This window comes from Trichechus manatus, unplaced genomic scaffold (assembly GCF_000243295.1).
Source record: "Trichechus manatus latirostris isolate Lorelei unplaced genomic scaffold, TriManLat1.0 scaffold00187, whole genome shotgun sequence".
Taxonomy (NCBI): Eukaryota; Metazoa; Chordata; class Mammalia; order Sirenia; family Trichechidae; genus Trichechus; species Trichechus manatus.
In genome coordinates this window covers 401,155-417,097 of record NW_004444123.1, presented here as the reverse complement: position 1 = coordinate 417,097, position 15,943 = coordinate 401,155, and the positions used below count along the sequence as shown (strand labels likewise).

Sequence of the window (15,943 nt, the reverse complement as noted above, 5' to 3'; positions counted from 1 at the left end):
ATTAAGCAAGCAGAGATGGGGGAAGATAGAAGCCAACCCACATGGAGATCTCCAAGGAATCAGGAAATAGAAGGAAGAGACATGGACCTTCCCCCAGAGCTGGAAGAGAGAGAGAGAGCCTTCCCCTAGAGCTGGTGCCCTGAATTTGGACTTCTAGCCCCCTGAACTGTGAGAAAATACATTTCTGTTTGTTAAAGCCACCCACTTGTGGTTTTTCTGTTATAACAGCACTAGATAACTAAGAGTTGGTCATACGTAATCCTCACACAAACCCTGTGAGGTAGGAAAAAATATTCCCATTTTATAGATGATGAAATTGTGAAAGACACTGAAGGGTGGAGAATTTTCTGCTGTGGTCCTTTCATGTCCTTGTCCACAGTAGCTGTTCCTCCCCACTTCGTTTTGCACGTGACTTTATACCTTCACTGTTCCTCTCCACAGCTCTTGATATAACCCAAATTGCCCAAAACGATGGTGGCTAATCTGCAAGAACAATACTTTACTCATAAAGAATAATCCTTGACTAAGACTAGATGAGCTTCAGTGACTCACGCCTGCTTAAACTCTGTGAAATAGTCCACCCTCCTTCCCTAAGTAGAGTGCTCCTTTATTCCTTCTTAGGCAGAGCATTCTCACCTAAAGGCTTATGCTGTAAGTGCTCTGGTTGATTTTTCTTTCACAGTTTTTGATGCCACAAATTGGATCAGGACGGGTCCCTGTGCTGCTCAGCCTGGGCCACTTCGTTGAGGATAGAGCAGAGACCCTTAGCCATCTCCCCTCCTTGGAGCAAGTCCTGTCCCTGGTGAGAGCACCACTTTGTTACTGTTGAAGCACCACCTAAGTCTTTATTCTTTCTCTTCATTGTCCTTACTATAAGCTTTTTGATTTGATTTGTTCCTCAGAGTTTTCACAGATGAAGTAGGGAACCTAGTGCTGAAAACTCAGATATTTGGGGGCTGGTTATTTGTTTCTTGTTTGTTTTTGGCATTTAAATATGTGCTTAAAGTTATGGTGCCAATAGCATTATATCTTTGAAGCTCTGGCAGGGTCTTACCAAGAAAATTTAGAACTTCCGTGGCCACTCCCAGGACCTTGGGATAAGAATAAGACAACAACAAAAAACACCAACGGAATAGCTCTTTAGATCAACTCGATAAACCCAAGAATAAGGACACCTCTGTACAAAGACATCTGTCGATATCATAAGGAAAAGGGCTCTGGAAGAACACTTCCTCTGCCTTATTTAGAAAGATAGAAACAAAACAGGAAAAAAACAAACTTTGACAAAATGACCTCTCTGTGAAAGTAGCGGCTCTTGTCTGTCCACAACGGCCCATAACATAAAAGGGAGAAATTTTCATGCAACTGAAAATGGAGACATTTCCATGCAATTGTAAAAACAGAAGGTTTCGTACCTAATTGACACTGGGGCTACATTCTCTAACATAAACCCTCCTACCTTTCCATCATTCCTTCTTCAGAATAACCAAAAATGTCTCAGTGGTAGAAATTTTAAATATCTCTCAGACACGTCCTGTTTTTCTTCGCTCTCTCTTATCAACACACTTTTCTGATTAGTAATCTACTCCACTGAATCTTTAGGGATGAAATCCACTTTGTAAATGGCTACTATTATTAAATGTGGATGAGAAAACCTCCTTCTGGGATTTCCAGGAACAGAATCTCAAATCTATAATTTGATGATGGCACAGATTGATTACCATCTACCTGATGCTTCTGTGACCATCTCAGATCTTGAATCTGTCCTCAAGATCCTCTGGGCCAAAGACAGTTCAGATATGGGACTCATAGAATTGGCTAACCTCTTAATGGTCTCTATCTGGGCATTCCCTTCTTGAAATTAGTCCAAAACCTACTAAAAAAGGAAGCTATTAAATAACTGCAGTGTGTCATATCCACACATCTCCAGAAAGGACTTGCTATCCACCGTACTAGTCTTTGTAATACCCTACTCATTCCATTAAAAAGATGAATGAGTTTGGATTTTGCTTTATACAAGATTTAAGGCCATTAACAAGATTGCGTTTCCTCACTTCCCTGTGGTTCCCAGCTCTCCAATCCCTGAGACAGAAGTGTAATTTAGAGCTGTAGATCTATGCTCAGTAGTTTTTGTATAACCTTGCACTCAGGCTCACAGTTATCTTTTCGAATTCACTTGGGACAGTTATACCCCAGAGTTGACAGACATGCCCTCTTAGTTCTCACAATTACTTCACCATAACTTTAGTGTGGTAGGCAAATAATGACCTCCCAAGGATGGTCGTGTCTTAATTCCTGAAACTTGTGATTCGGTTACAATGCCAGGCAAAGGGGAATTATGGTAGCTGATGGAATTAAAGTTGATAATGCAGTATGAGAAAGGCTCAACTGGTCATTGCGGCTTTGAAAATGGAAGGGGTCCTCAAGCCAAGGAATGTAGGTAACCTCTAGACACTGGAAAAGGCAAGAAAAGAGCTTCCCTCTTAGAGCCCCCAGAAGGGAATTCAGCCCTGCTGATACCTTGACTTTAGCCCACTCGGAATTCTGACCTTGAGAGCTGTATGATAAAAAATGTGTGTCGTTTTAAGCCACTAAGTTTGTGGTAGTTTGTCGCAGACACAATAGGCAATGAAGACACTTAGAGACGCTTGGTTTCTGCTTAGAGACTACCATCTTCTACAAGATGTATGTGATCTTCTGTTATGCTTCCCGGATAGAGTCCTGAAAAACTGATTTCCTCTACTTGCGTGCAGTGGTAGCACACAAGGGGCAAAATGTCTCCAAACATCAATTTTGTCAGAACTAAGTGCATCAATCCCAGATCCTAGGCTAAGATGTAACACAAATAGAAAATCTTTTTCCCGCTCAAAGGTTGGAAGTTATTTGTGACTTTCTCTGACCAATTCCCAGAAGTCAACTTAGAAGGTTTTTTGTTCTCATAGGATGCAGTAGACATTGGATTCCTAACTTTTCTGAACTGGCTGTCCCTTTATATACTCTGATGAATGTAGACACACCTGACCTTTGCTATGGATAGATTTATTAAAGACTGTCTTATGTCACTTAATGGACTCCCATGAAGCCCCTGTTCTCCCATGTTCTCCCCCATTCCTATAAACCTTTTTACTTGTAAATGGAGGGTCATGCAAACTTTAGGGGTTCTAGCCCAACAGCAGGATGGATATCAGAGACATTAATACCCCACTAATGTTACTTAGTTAAGTAACTTAACAAAGGTCAAAGAACTAATGAATGAAACAAAAGGGGCTATGAAGCCCGGCTATCTGACTCTGGAGCCCATGATCTTAACCACTAGTTACTCAGCATCAAACTACCAAAATACCATACAGAACTTTTTGCTTCATTAGAATGTAATCATAAAATAGTATCTGAACTAAAGAGTCTAGTCTCCAACTAGGACATTTTTGCTTGCTTTCTTTTTTTTAAAAGTAGGGATTGTCATAGTAATTGTGATGGAGGTATATCTGCTTGCTTTCTGTTTTACCCAAATATACCAGAAAAACATATAAACTTACACATAAGAAGTAAGTCATCATGTTAGTAAGTATCATGGGTTCAATCCATTATTTAATCAAATCCCAATCTTGACTGACGGATTGACCTGGCCATGTTCTTATGTCTCACTTCTATTTGTAAAATGGAAATGGAAGTCTAAGGCATAGTCTTCTTTAATTTTATTTTGAAAATTGACCTTTTTGTGGGTACAGTTCTATGGATTTTAACACATGAATACAATCAGGATTCAAAATATTTTTATCACCCCTAAAAACTCCTGCAGGCTCTTCCGTTTATAGTCACACTCTCCTCCTGCTCACAGCTCTGGCAACCACTGATCTGTTCTCCATCACTATAGCTTGTCTTCTTGAGTATGTCATACAAATGGAATCTCAGTTTGTAACTTTTTAAGACTGGTTTTTTTCACTCAGCATAAGGCCTTTTTGGCCTGTATCAATAGTTTGTTCCTTTTCATTCCTGAGTAGTATCCCTTTGTATGGATGATGATAGTCTCCATTTACCCAATGAAGGACATTCAAGTTGTTCCCGGTTTTGGGCATTTAAGAATAGAGCTGCCATAAACATCCATGTACAGGTTTTAGACTAAACACACTTTTTTATTTCTCCAGGGTAAATGTCCAGGAGACATAGTCAATTTTCTTCTAAGATATGGATTCCTAGAACTGAAATTTCATAGACAATTGGCTTAGTCAATTGGCTTTGAAAGGATCCTACAATGTGGTGTTTACAAGTCGAAGGGAACTGTAAAAATGGCAGAGCGTGGCAGGTGCATCCGGCCTGCTTTAACTTCATGAGGCGGAAGGAGAATCAAGATCAACAGCCCAAGGCTGGCGGCTGTGAGACAGAGGTCAGACATACCTACTCTCTCCAGTCTTTTTACCAACCCCGACACCAGCCACCCCTCCCATGGCACTCTCTACTTCTCTGCTGGGCTCAGTAAATCATTACAATGGCCACGAAGAACTCACAGACCATATTTACAGTTATGAGGCTTACTAGGGAAGTAACAAGTTACAAATCAGGATCAGGAACGACTCAGGATACAGTTCTTTGATTACGACAACCTCTTCTCAGCCATGCCTGAAGGCAGGCCTCTCTCTGGCCGTTGGCCCCTCAGCCCCTGGGCCTGGCCTCTGCCCTGCTCAGGCAAGTGTTACAAAGCTCTTTAGCTCTGCCGATAAGTGCCCAGAGGCCCCCCATTCTACCCGTAACCTGAAGACTCTCAGCTCTCTCGCTTCCTGGGTCGGCAAGCCTAGCTCCACCACGTGCCTGGAGGCACCCTACTCCACCAACAAGCTGCCTGCCCGGAGGTGCTCAGCTTTCTCGTTCTGTGGGCTGTAAAGCTCACCGTGCTGTCTCCTGCCAGTCTCCTGGTTTTGCTGCCTCTGCTGCTGCTGTTTCTCTGCCACAGCTTCTTGCCGCCCTGCCCTCTGCAGTGTTACAACTTTCTCTCTCTGTTTCCTTGGTCTAGGAGGCTATCAGTGCAGGAATCCTGGGTCCAAAAGATGTGCTCTGCTCCTATCTTGTCTTCCTAGTGGTAATCAGGTGTCCCCCTTTCTGCCTCTGGGGAGGCTCATTTTAAGCCTAGTGGGATGGCAAAACTGACCAATCCCCTTTTTAGGGTTCCATGTGCCTTACTTGCATGGTCCTACCCTTACAATGGTGCTGTGCACCTTATTTGCACTATCAGCAAGCTATCCAATCCTGTTGGTGGGCCACAAGCACCTCATTTGCATAGTCCCACCCAGTCATTTGGTGGGAGTTACAAGACTATGGTGAGAAAAGTCACGTGAAAGCAATCCATTGCACCGCAGGAACCTGGTGAATTTTCCATCATGATGGTACCAGAAGCCAATGAAAGAGGAATGAGCTTACTGTAAACAGTAAAATTACTGTGTTTGCTACATCCTGCTGGGTAAAAGGATCCGCCCGTTTAGTCTGAAATATAATTGCCGTATTTCTTAAATCTTCACAACCAGAAAATACAGTGTCCTTCGCTGGCAAACTATTCTTTCACATTACGTGCCACATTTACAGGGGCAACATCTAGTTAATTAAACACCACTTGGGACAAGAATGGAATCCCTGGGTGGGGTAAATGGTTGATGTGCTTGGCTGATAACGAAAAGACTAGCAGTTTGAGTTCACTCAGAAGTGCCTGGGTAGAAAGGCCTGGTGATCTACTTCTGAAAAATCAGCAACTGAAAACCCTGTGGAGCGCAGCTCTCCTCTGACCCACATGCAGCCACCATGAGTTGGAGTCGACTAGATGGCGGCTGGTAGTGGTGGTGGTAGGACAAGTGTGGGCTTAGAGAAAACAGTGTTGGGAAAGACAACGATGGGAAAAAGGCTCTTTGGAGTATAACAAATATTAACTGGTTTAGATATTCTAGCCATATTTCCCTAAACCCTCAGACTCTTATTCAGTTACTGACAGAAAAATAGAACCTCATAAAAGGAGGTGGGGATTATATCAATGAGAAATAAAACTGATTTTTCCCTCAGAAAAGGGCTATTAGACATAAGATACAAGGATCAGTCACCTTCTCATTAACCTCTCAAAATGAATCTATTTCAGGCCAGGCTTGAAAATGTTTTCTGTCTAAAAGCTACAGTTAATTGTTATTCTTATCAAACAATGACCCACATTAACATTTAGCTTGGGGTCATTAGCATATTTACAAAAAAGGGGGTGTGTGAGATGAGCATTCTTTGCTCTGCTGCTCTTTGTTAGGGGGTGCTACAGAGGAAAGTCGTGAGAAAAAAATGAAGTAAATATAATATATCAATATTTCCAGCTCGCCTATAAATATCAAAATACCTATGCTCATCTCAGCCTTGATCTGGTAGACTACTGATTGAACTTTAATTACATTCAGATACAAGATGGTTTGGGGGTCAGTATCCTTTCTTTCCTGAAGTAAACAGCGGTTAAACTAGTTAGCAAAGACCATCGGCTGAGAAGAGAGGTCACAGTATAAGCTCTTCATTTAGGTATATTGAGATTCATGATTGGAGCAAAGCACTCTCGCTGATTATTCCATGAGATTGTATTTTTTTTCTCTGGACACCGCGGTAGGCATTCTAACACTGTGAAAAACGGACTACTTGAAAGGACTTTGAATGTGCGGCTTGCTCACCAGTTTGGTAGAATTTAAAATACTTCGGGGCTGAGTGAGCATGTGCCAATATATAGACAATGCATGTTTTTAAAAATCAGTTATTGAAAAGTTTGCATAATATCAATAAACCAACTTTGGACTTCCATGGCTTCTTTCATGGATGTTCTTGCTAAGATTAGGAAAGAAAATGTTTGATTAGTTGCTAACACAATTCATGGATGTTCTTGCTAACATTAGGAAAAAATGTTTGATTAGTGGCTAACACACGGCTATAGTATAAAGATATTAACACGGTTCTACAAAATTCTTATTTCCGCCAACGTTGTATTTTCTTATTTCGGAAATCTGGTTGATTAGGAGTTATTCAGTTATGAAAGTATTTTTGCTTGAGAATCAGAAATCACAGCACTGCTATAAAAACCGATTTTTCTATTAATTGTAAGAGAAAATTATGAAGAGTGGAGGTTCTCTGCTTTGAATAAACTGACATCATATTTAACCACTTCACTGTTCATTTTTGTTCCAGTGTTTTGCAAAACAGACACTGGGTGAGACAGTTTCTCAATTTACGTACCTTGGGTGGATATATTCATACCAAACACAAAGTACATTTGAACAGCTAATGCCTGAATTAACCAGATGTTTGGCATAAATTTCAAGTTAAATTAGATATCTCAAAGCATTCCGCTTTCCTAAAGCCTTAAAAAAAATCTTAGCTTTCTTCTCTTCCTCCCACTCATTTCTTGCATGTTAAAGAAGACATTAATACCAAATTTAGGTGGCAGAAAAAAATCTGCATTCTCAGTGACTTTTCCAGGATAAAGAGTAACTGACAATGGCACCAAGGAAGATGTTTAGAAATCTGCCAACAGCCATTTAAAAAAAAAATATGCTAACCCATGTTAACATGTTTTGGTTATAGAAACAGCAGTAGAGTACCAACTAGTCCTTAGGCGGTGCAAACAGCTGACACTTGCAGCTGCTCACCAAGAGTTCGGTGGTTTGGGTCCATCTAGAGGTGCCTTGGAGCCCTGGTGGCCTTGGAAGAAAGGTCTGCAAATCTACTTCCAAAAAGTCAGTCACTGAAAGCCCTATGGAGCACAGTTCTACTCTGACATGTATGGAATCGCCATGAATTGGAGTTGACTCAATAGCAACTGATACTGACAGAGTACTCATAAGGGCATTGATTTCTGGAGAGACACACCCAGATGAGCACTTCAACTCTTCCACCTGTATGACTCTGGGTACGCTACCGATCCTCTCTTGATCTGTGTCCTTATTCATAAAATGGAGATACAATCCCAACGTCTGAGAGTTGTGAAGAATATATGAGGCATCATATGTAAAGCCTTTTAACACACAGCATGTCAGAGACTTTGAGTTTCAGAGATGCTTTATCATTGTGATTATCAGTTCTTGTTTGTTATTATCACTACTCTCAAATACATTCACTCCACATTGATGTGTGCAGTGGAAATTTGGAGAGAGATGGCAAGTTCAGATGACTGACATACAAGAGAAAAAGAGAGGGAAAGATCCTGTCTGCTTTGTTTCCCTGTATCCCTCCTTCTCTTGCTCAGCCTAGAACAATTAGAAGATGCAGACAGTCAACTAGCGTTCTCAGATAAATGGAGTTTGTGGTTACAATCCATCCAGAAGCAATGCATGCATAGTTCAGAATAGAAATGGAAGACCTGGAGAAGAGCTTCATGGAGTGGAACATTAAGAACTTCACAGATTTGATCGTGAAAATATTTAGCCTTGTGAATAAAAGGAAGCCACAACGTAAAGGGAAGGATCCAGCTATCAAGGAGCCCTGGTGATGCCGTGGTTAGGCGCTTGGCCGCTAACCTAAAGATCGGTGGTTTGAACTCACCCAGCGGCTGCGCTGGAGAAAGATGTGGCAGTCTGGTTTGGGTTTATCCAGCTATCCAGATATATTTCCTTAGGTAGCAGATCCTGAAGTCCCCTGTGTTCCCCCTTTCTTTTGCTTGTACCTACCAAACCAACCAAACCTGTTGCCATAGAGTGGCTTCAGAATCACAGCGACCCTACAGGACAGAGCAGCATCGTCCCCAAAAGGTTTCCAAGGTTGCAAATATTTACTGAACCAAGAACCTTTCGGTTAGCTGCCAGTTAGCAGTTGAGAACTTAACCACTGCACCACCAAGGCTGCTTGTACCTAGCCCTGCTTATATTCTACAAAGCAGAGGGAAGAAATGGTATTTACAATGGCTGTGTGCTAGCAGGTTCAATTTTGGGTGGAAGGTGCCTGAAATAGCTCACTGACATGAACCATGCGCTCTCCTTTGCAGATTCCCGCCATCACTGAGCCCACCTGGAAAAGATCCTCACCTGGTAGAATTCTAACGTAATACCCAGAGCAGCACCGATAGTTTACTTGTGCCTCTCGTATTCTGCCACCACAACAAACTCCCGTTGAATTTAGTGCAAATGGGAAATATTTGTCTTCACAGCAGCTGTATCCAGGCTGGGGGTTGTAGAGAACTCCATCACAACAAACCTGAAAGTTGGAAATTGGTTTTCAAAGAATGATCAGTTTAATTAAGAGTACTACACCACCTTAATTATATGTGAGATAATTATTTTCTCATAAGGCCTTGATATAAGACCAAATTTAGCATATCCATTTCCATCGAGTCGTTTCTGACTCATAGCGACCCTTCTAGGACAGAGTAGAACTGCCTCACAGGGTTTCCAAGGAGCGGCTGGTGGCTTCGAACTGCTGACCTTTTGGTTTGCAGCCATAGTTCTCAACCACTGAGCCACCAGGGCTCCAGATACAGCATATTACTTAAAAGAAGAAAAGAATTCAAAGTTAAAAAAAAATTTCCCAGTATTGTAAGAATTCTATAAATGCCATTTGATATAATGCAAATTGTTTTAGTCTTCAACTATGCATTACACTCGATTACAATACTCTATAAATATGAATTATCTTCTGAATGTCAGTGCTTCCAGTGTAAAGAAGATTTAGAATTGTAAATGAACAATTTTCTTCATACATGTTTTTATTTTAATGCTTATTTACTTTGAAAACACCACATCTATGAAACCCTGTTTCTCACTGATCCTTCTTTTTCTTCTTCTTCTTTTTAATAAATTGCATTTTCCTTATAATTTATATGATCACTTATTTATGAACCCAATCTTCAGACAATGCAATCTCCACAGAGTCCAGCTTATAGATACAGAGCATAGACCACCACATGAAAAAAAAAAAAGAAATTTATATGGAAATTAATTTTGAAAAGCCCTCGTAACTCTGTGTTTTCTCCAGGAGCTGTGGAAGAAATTATGTGCTTGAACAATCAAATAACTATTTGCATGCTCACTTGAGGTGTGAGAGAGTGACACTGGATATACGACAAATCAAACACTGAATAGCTGCTGAAACGTAGCCTTAGAACCTATACTGGGCATAAGTTACATTAATTAGAAAGATGCTTCTTCCTGTGTCAGGCAAGAATCAACCGCGATTCAAGAGGTGGTTTCCTTTTGCTCACTGCTGCTTCCAGCATCGGCACTTGAGCTAAACTCCACACAGGAGCAGTAGAAGGTGGCATTCCTTTCTAAGTCTTCCAAAGGAACACCAGCTTAGTCTTCCGCTCATTTTTCAAAAGTTATCAAGAAGCAAAGAACTTAACTCTTAAATTCAAAGCCTACTTTTGGGTTCCTCAGGTAGCCCTACTAACCCTATTGTAATGAATTTCTTTTACGGTGTTTATTTCTCAGCAATGAGGATTCAAAATTAGCCTAATTCCAAGGATAAACTGGATGGCTGTACTCTTCGATGTTATGTTCTGGGTGAAAAGTAAATTTCTAAACTGTTTAAGTCAGTTTTTAAGAGTTAAGCAAAAAATCAGTGTAATTTTTCTCTGTATGTTTGGGATCTAAGACTGCTAGTCATTTTTGCTTTTATGGAAAAACAGCAAGTGCCTCCCTCTTGTTTTATAACACTAACCAAACACTTGCCATTTGTTGTGTGATTTTAAAGCACTGATAAAAGTCCCATTTATATACACTGTGTTTCTGAACAGAGTCCCTGAACAGAGTCCTCCCAGTGGTGCAAATGGTTAACATGCTAGGCTGTTAACCAAAACGTTGGCAGTTCAAGTCCAGCAAGAGGTACCTCGAAAGAAAGGCCTAGAGATTTACTTCCGAAATCATCAGCCATTGAAAACCCTATAGAGCACAGTTCTACTCTGACACATGTGGGTTGTCATGAGTTGGAGCTGATTCAACGCCAACTGGTGGGTTTTTTGGTTTTGGTGTTTCTGGACACTTAAGCGCACTTGGTCTTTTCCTTTAGCAAGCTTATCCAGTACTTGTCTCTTGTCATGCTCTTCTGAAATTCTTCTCGATTTAGCCTTCAAGTATTTATTTAGTGATGGGCCATTAGAACTGGCTCACTTCTCTTCTTTCATGACCAATGTCATTCTCAGGTGGCTTTAGCCATTCAAAACGCGGGCCTTTTGTTCACCCCATTCTGGTTTAGAGCAGGGATAGGCCTCAAAGGGGATATTTCCAAGCAGACATTTCCCTTGGGAATTCTCCATATAAACAGAACAATTCCCAGTCTTTTCATTCGGTCTTTATGTTAGTTCTCTCAGATAACATACGTGGAAATTTCAATAGCTCCAGCTGATAAGTGTGTGGCTAATTTTTTAAAAGACAGTCTTCTGTTACCTATTTATTTACCACAATAAAATTTTTTTTTAAAAAGGGAAGGAAAGAAGACATGAGAAAACAAAACAAAAAGATTTGTTCTAATGATTTTAAAAATTATTAAATTCTTAAAACATGGACCAGAGATGAATAAATAAACATTAAAAAAAAAAAAAAAAAAAGGCAGGCTTTTCCTTGCTTTATGGTTTCTAAAAGCAATTCTAGAATCCATTCTCAAAGTGGGGTCCCTGGACCAGCTGCAGATGCATCACCTGGGAATGTGTCAGAAATGCAGATTCTCGGGCTTTCCTAGACCTATTGGGCCGAAGCTGTGCTGATGGAATCTTGCAACCTGTGTTTGAACAAGCCCTCCAGACCGATGTTTTCTCGAGTTTGAGAACCAGGGCTGTGATCACGTGGCTAAACTTGTACAAACATTTTAGGTCCCCCTGATGTTTACAGTGATATAACCACAAGGTTCTTAGACTCACAATAAAAGTATGTTTTTTATCTTCCCCTAATCTCCCATTTCAGGAAATATATATTAACCTCAAATATACGTTTACAAACAATCTTTCCTCTTGAGATTTTAGATTGACTTCTTTCATTCTCTTACGCTGATAATACATGTGTTGGGTCCTTAATCCTTAACATAAAAATAAGACTCCGTTCAGTGCATCGTTAAAAATTTTGTCGATCTTTAACAATATATAACTTTTGTATTGTAAGAATAGAGGAATATGATGCTTTTGCACCCTTATCCTTAACATAAAAATAAAACTCCGTTTAGTGCATCGTTAAAAATTTTGTTGATTTTTAACAATTTATAACATTTGTATTATAAGAATAGAGGAATATGATGCTTTCTTTTCAAGAATATTGGATGAGGTTTGCACATGCCAGTTTCCTAAAGGTTACATTTTTCTTCATTTCCCTCATACTTCAATGTACATTTATTCTCTGTAAAAGATGACCTGTATCTATTTCTTTCTTTTTTGTGGGGGAGGGGGGTAGAGTAGTGGATCTTGCCTTTTTTTTTTTTTTAATATTCTGTTTTGAGCCATCTTTATATAGAGAGTAACAATTCGTCTAAATGGTTCTCTGTTTTTTCTGGAAAATATTGAACTTACGAATTTTACACTAAATGATCATTTACTTCGTTGTAAAGATTTATTAAATTTCTTCAAAAGATTACTCAAAATAGCCTCTGAAATCAAAGCGAAAAAAAGGTAGAAGTACTTTTATAAATAATTTAGCACCTACATATAGACATTTTTGACTAGTATGCTCTATGTGTACAGGGACTATTTTTCTCTTCATCCTGTGACAAGCACATTTTAACTTAATGTGGACATGTGAAGGGTATTTAACTTTTGATGTTTTAAAATAAAGTTTAAACTGAGAATTAGCTTTGCTGGTTTGACTCTGTGCTGTTCTGCTTTCACCATGAGGCTTGCGGTTGAAAATACGCTCAAATGCCTGATACAAACCAATGCAACTGTGATAGTTTCTGGCCAGAATAATTTATTTATTTTTTTTATGTTGGGAAACCACGTTGTCTCCCTTACTGGAAAAACTTAAAATCTTTGATTTCTATATCTAAACATTTATTCCCTACTTCCAGCTCCTCACGGGATAAAACTTATTAAAATAACAGAAGAAAAAAAAAATGAGGACTTAATGCTATATTTTGCCTAACACTCTTCCAAGCTATATGTCTTTCTCCTGGAGAACATTTATTTTATTTTTTCCCATACAAAAATTTATACATACATTGTTATGTGACTGTAATTGCTCTCCTCCTACTGTGACAGCACACTCCTCCTTTCTACCCCTGATACCCCATGTCCATTCAACCAGCTCCTAACCCTCTCTGCCTTCCCATCTCACCTCTGGACAGAAGCTGCCCATTTACTCTCTTGTATCTACTTGAGCTATGAGGCACATTCCTCAACAGTATCACTTTATGTCCCACAGTCCAGTCCAATCCCTGTCTGAAGAGTTGGCCTCAGAAATTGTTTTAGTTCTGGGCTGATAGAGACTCCAGGGGCCATGCTTTCTGGGGTTCCTCCAGTCTCAGTCAGACCATTAAGTCTGGTCTTCTTACTAGAATTTGAGTTCTGCACCCCACCTTTCTCCTGCTGCATCCAGGACTCTCTGTTGTGTTCCCTGTCAGGGCGGTCATTGGTGGTAGTTGGGCACCATCTAGTTCTTCTGGTCTCAGGCTGATGGAGTCTCTGGTTTATGTGGCCCTTTCTATCTCTTGGGCTCTTTCCTTGTGTCTTTGGTGTCCTTCATTCTCCTTTACGCTAGGTGGTTGGGACCAATTGATGCATCTTAGATGGCCGCTTGCAAGCTTTTAAGACCCCAGAGACACCACTCACCAAAGTAGGATGCAGAACTTTTTCTTAATGAACTTTGTTATGCCAATTGACTTAGATGTCCCCTGAAAGCATGGTCCCCAGAACTCTACCCCTGCTACTCTGTCCCTCAAAGTGTTTGATTGTATTCAGGAAACTTATTAGCTTTGGTTTAGTCCAGTTGTGCTGACTTCCCCTGTAGTTTGTGCTGTCCTTCCCTTCACCTAAGATGATTCTTATCTACTATCTAGTTAGTAAATAACCCTCACCCTCCCTCCCCCCCCACCCTCATAACCATCAAAGAATGTTTTCTTCTGTGTTTAAACCTTTTCTTGAGTTCTTATAATAGTGGTCTTATACAATATTTGTCTTTCTGAGACTGACTAAATTCTCTCAGCATAATGATCTCCAGCTTCCTCCATGTTATAAGACGTTTCATGTCTTCATCGTTGTTCTTTATCATTGCATACTATTCCATTGTGTATATAACATAGTTTGTTTATCCATTCATCTGTTGCTGGGCACCTAGGTTGTTTCCATCTTTTTGCTATTGTGAACAGTGCTGCACTGAACATGAATGTGCATATAACTATTCGTGTGACGGCTCTTATTTCTCTAGGATATATTCCAAGGAGCAGGATAGCTGGATCATATGGTATTTCTATTTCTAGCTTTTTAAGGAAGCACCAAATTACTTTCCAAAGTGGTTGTACCATTTTACATTCCCACCAACAGTGTGTAAGTGTTCCAGTCTCTCCACAACCTCTCCAGCATTTATTATTTTGCATTTTTTGGATTAGTGCTAGCCTTGTTGGGGTGAGATGATATCTCTTGGTAGTTTTGATCTGCATTTCTCCAATGGCTAATGATCGTGAGCATTTCTTCATGTGTCTGTTAGCCGCCTGAATATCTTCTTTGGCAAAGTGCCTGTTCATACCCTTTGCCCATTTTTTAACTGGGTTTTTTGTCTTTTTGTGGTTGAGGTTTTGCAGTATCTTGTAGATTTTAGAGATTAGACGCTGATCAGATTTGTCGTAGCCAAAAATTTTTTCCTAGTCTGTAGGTTGTCTTTTTATTCTTTTGGTGAAGTCTTTTGATGAGCGTGTCTCATTTTTAGGAGCTCCCATTTATCTAGTCTCTCTTCTGGTGCTTATGCATTATTACTTATGGTTTGCATTATGTTTATTCCATGTATTAGGGCTCCTAGCATTGTCCCTATTTTTTTTTCCATGATCTTTATCGTTTTCGATTTTATATTTAAGTCTTTGATCCATTTTGAGTTAGTTTTTCTGCATGGTGTGAGGTATGGGTCTTGTTTCAGTTTTTTGCAGATGGATATCTAGTTATGTCAGAACCGTTCCTTAAAGAGACAGTCTTTTCCCCAATTAACAGACTTTGGGCCTTTGTCAAATATCAGCTGCTCATAGGTGGTTGAATTTATGTCTGGATTCTCAATTCTGTTCCATTGATATATGTATCTGTTGTTGTACCAGTACCAGGCTGTTTTGACTACTGTGGCGGTATAATAGGTTCTAAAATCAGGTGTGTGAGGGCTCCCACTTTGTTCTTCTTCTTGAGTAGTGCTTTACTTATTCGAGGCCTCTTCCCTTTCCATATAAAGTTGGTGATTTTTTTCTCCATCTCATTAAAAAATGCCGGTGGAATTTGGATCAGGATTGCATTGTATCTGTAGATCACCTTGGGTGGAATTGACATTTTCACAATGTTGAGTCTTCCTATCCATGAGTAATGTATGTTTTTCCACTTAAGCAGGTCTCTTTTGATTTTTTGCAGGAATGTCTCATAGTTTTCATTGTATAGGTCTTTTACGTCTCTGGTTAGATTTATTCCTAAGTATTTTATCTTCTTGGGGGCTATTTTAAATGCTATTGATTTGGTGATTTCCTCTTCAAGATTCTCTCTGTTGGTATAAACGAATCCAACTGATGTTTATACGTTTAGCTTGTATCCTGAAACTTTGCTGAAATCTTCTATTAGTTCCAGTAGTTTTCTTGTGGATTCTTTGGGGTTTTCTGTGTGTAATATCATATCATCTGCAAATAGAGACACTTTGGCTTCTTCCCTATCAATCTGGATGCCTTTTATTTCTTTTTCTAGCCTAATTGCTCTGGCTAGGTCCCTGGAGAACATTTTTAATGGGCAAATTTATTCCAGCATTTTTTCCTCTTGGAAATATAAATTTAGTTTTATTTTATAAAAGTCTGTTCATCA

General features: G+C 39.8%; 1 protein-coding gene across 1 annotated transcript in view; it reads right to left on the bottom strand.

Annotated features, from left to right (window-relative positions):
- The window catches only part of USH2A (usherin), a 551,884-nt gene that overhangs the window by 198,345 nt on the left and 337,596 nt on the right, over nt 1-15,943 (bottom strand). The window contains exon 30 of the mRNA XM_012558807.1: nt 9,018-9,186. Coding sequence (XP_012414261.1) covers nt 9,018-9,186 — 169 coding nt within the window. The remainder of the gene's footprint in view (nt 1-9,017; nt 9,187-15,943) is intronic.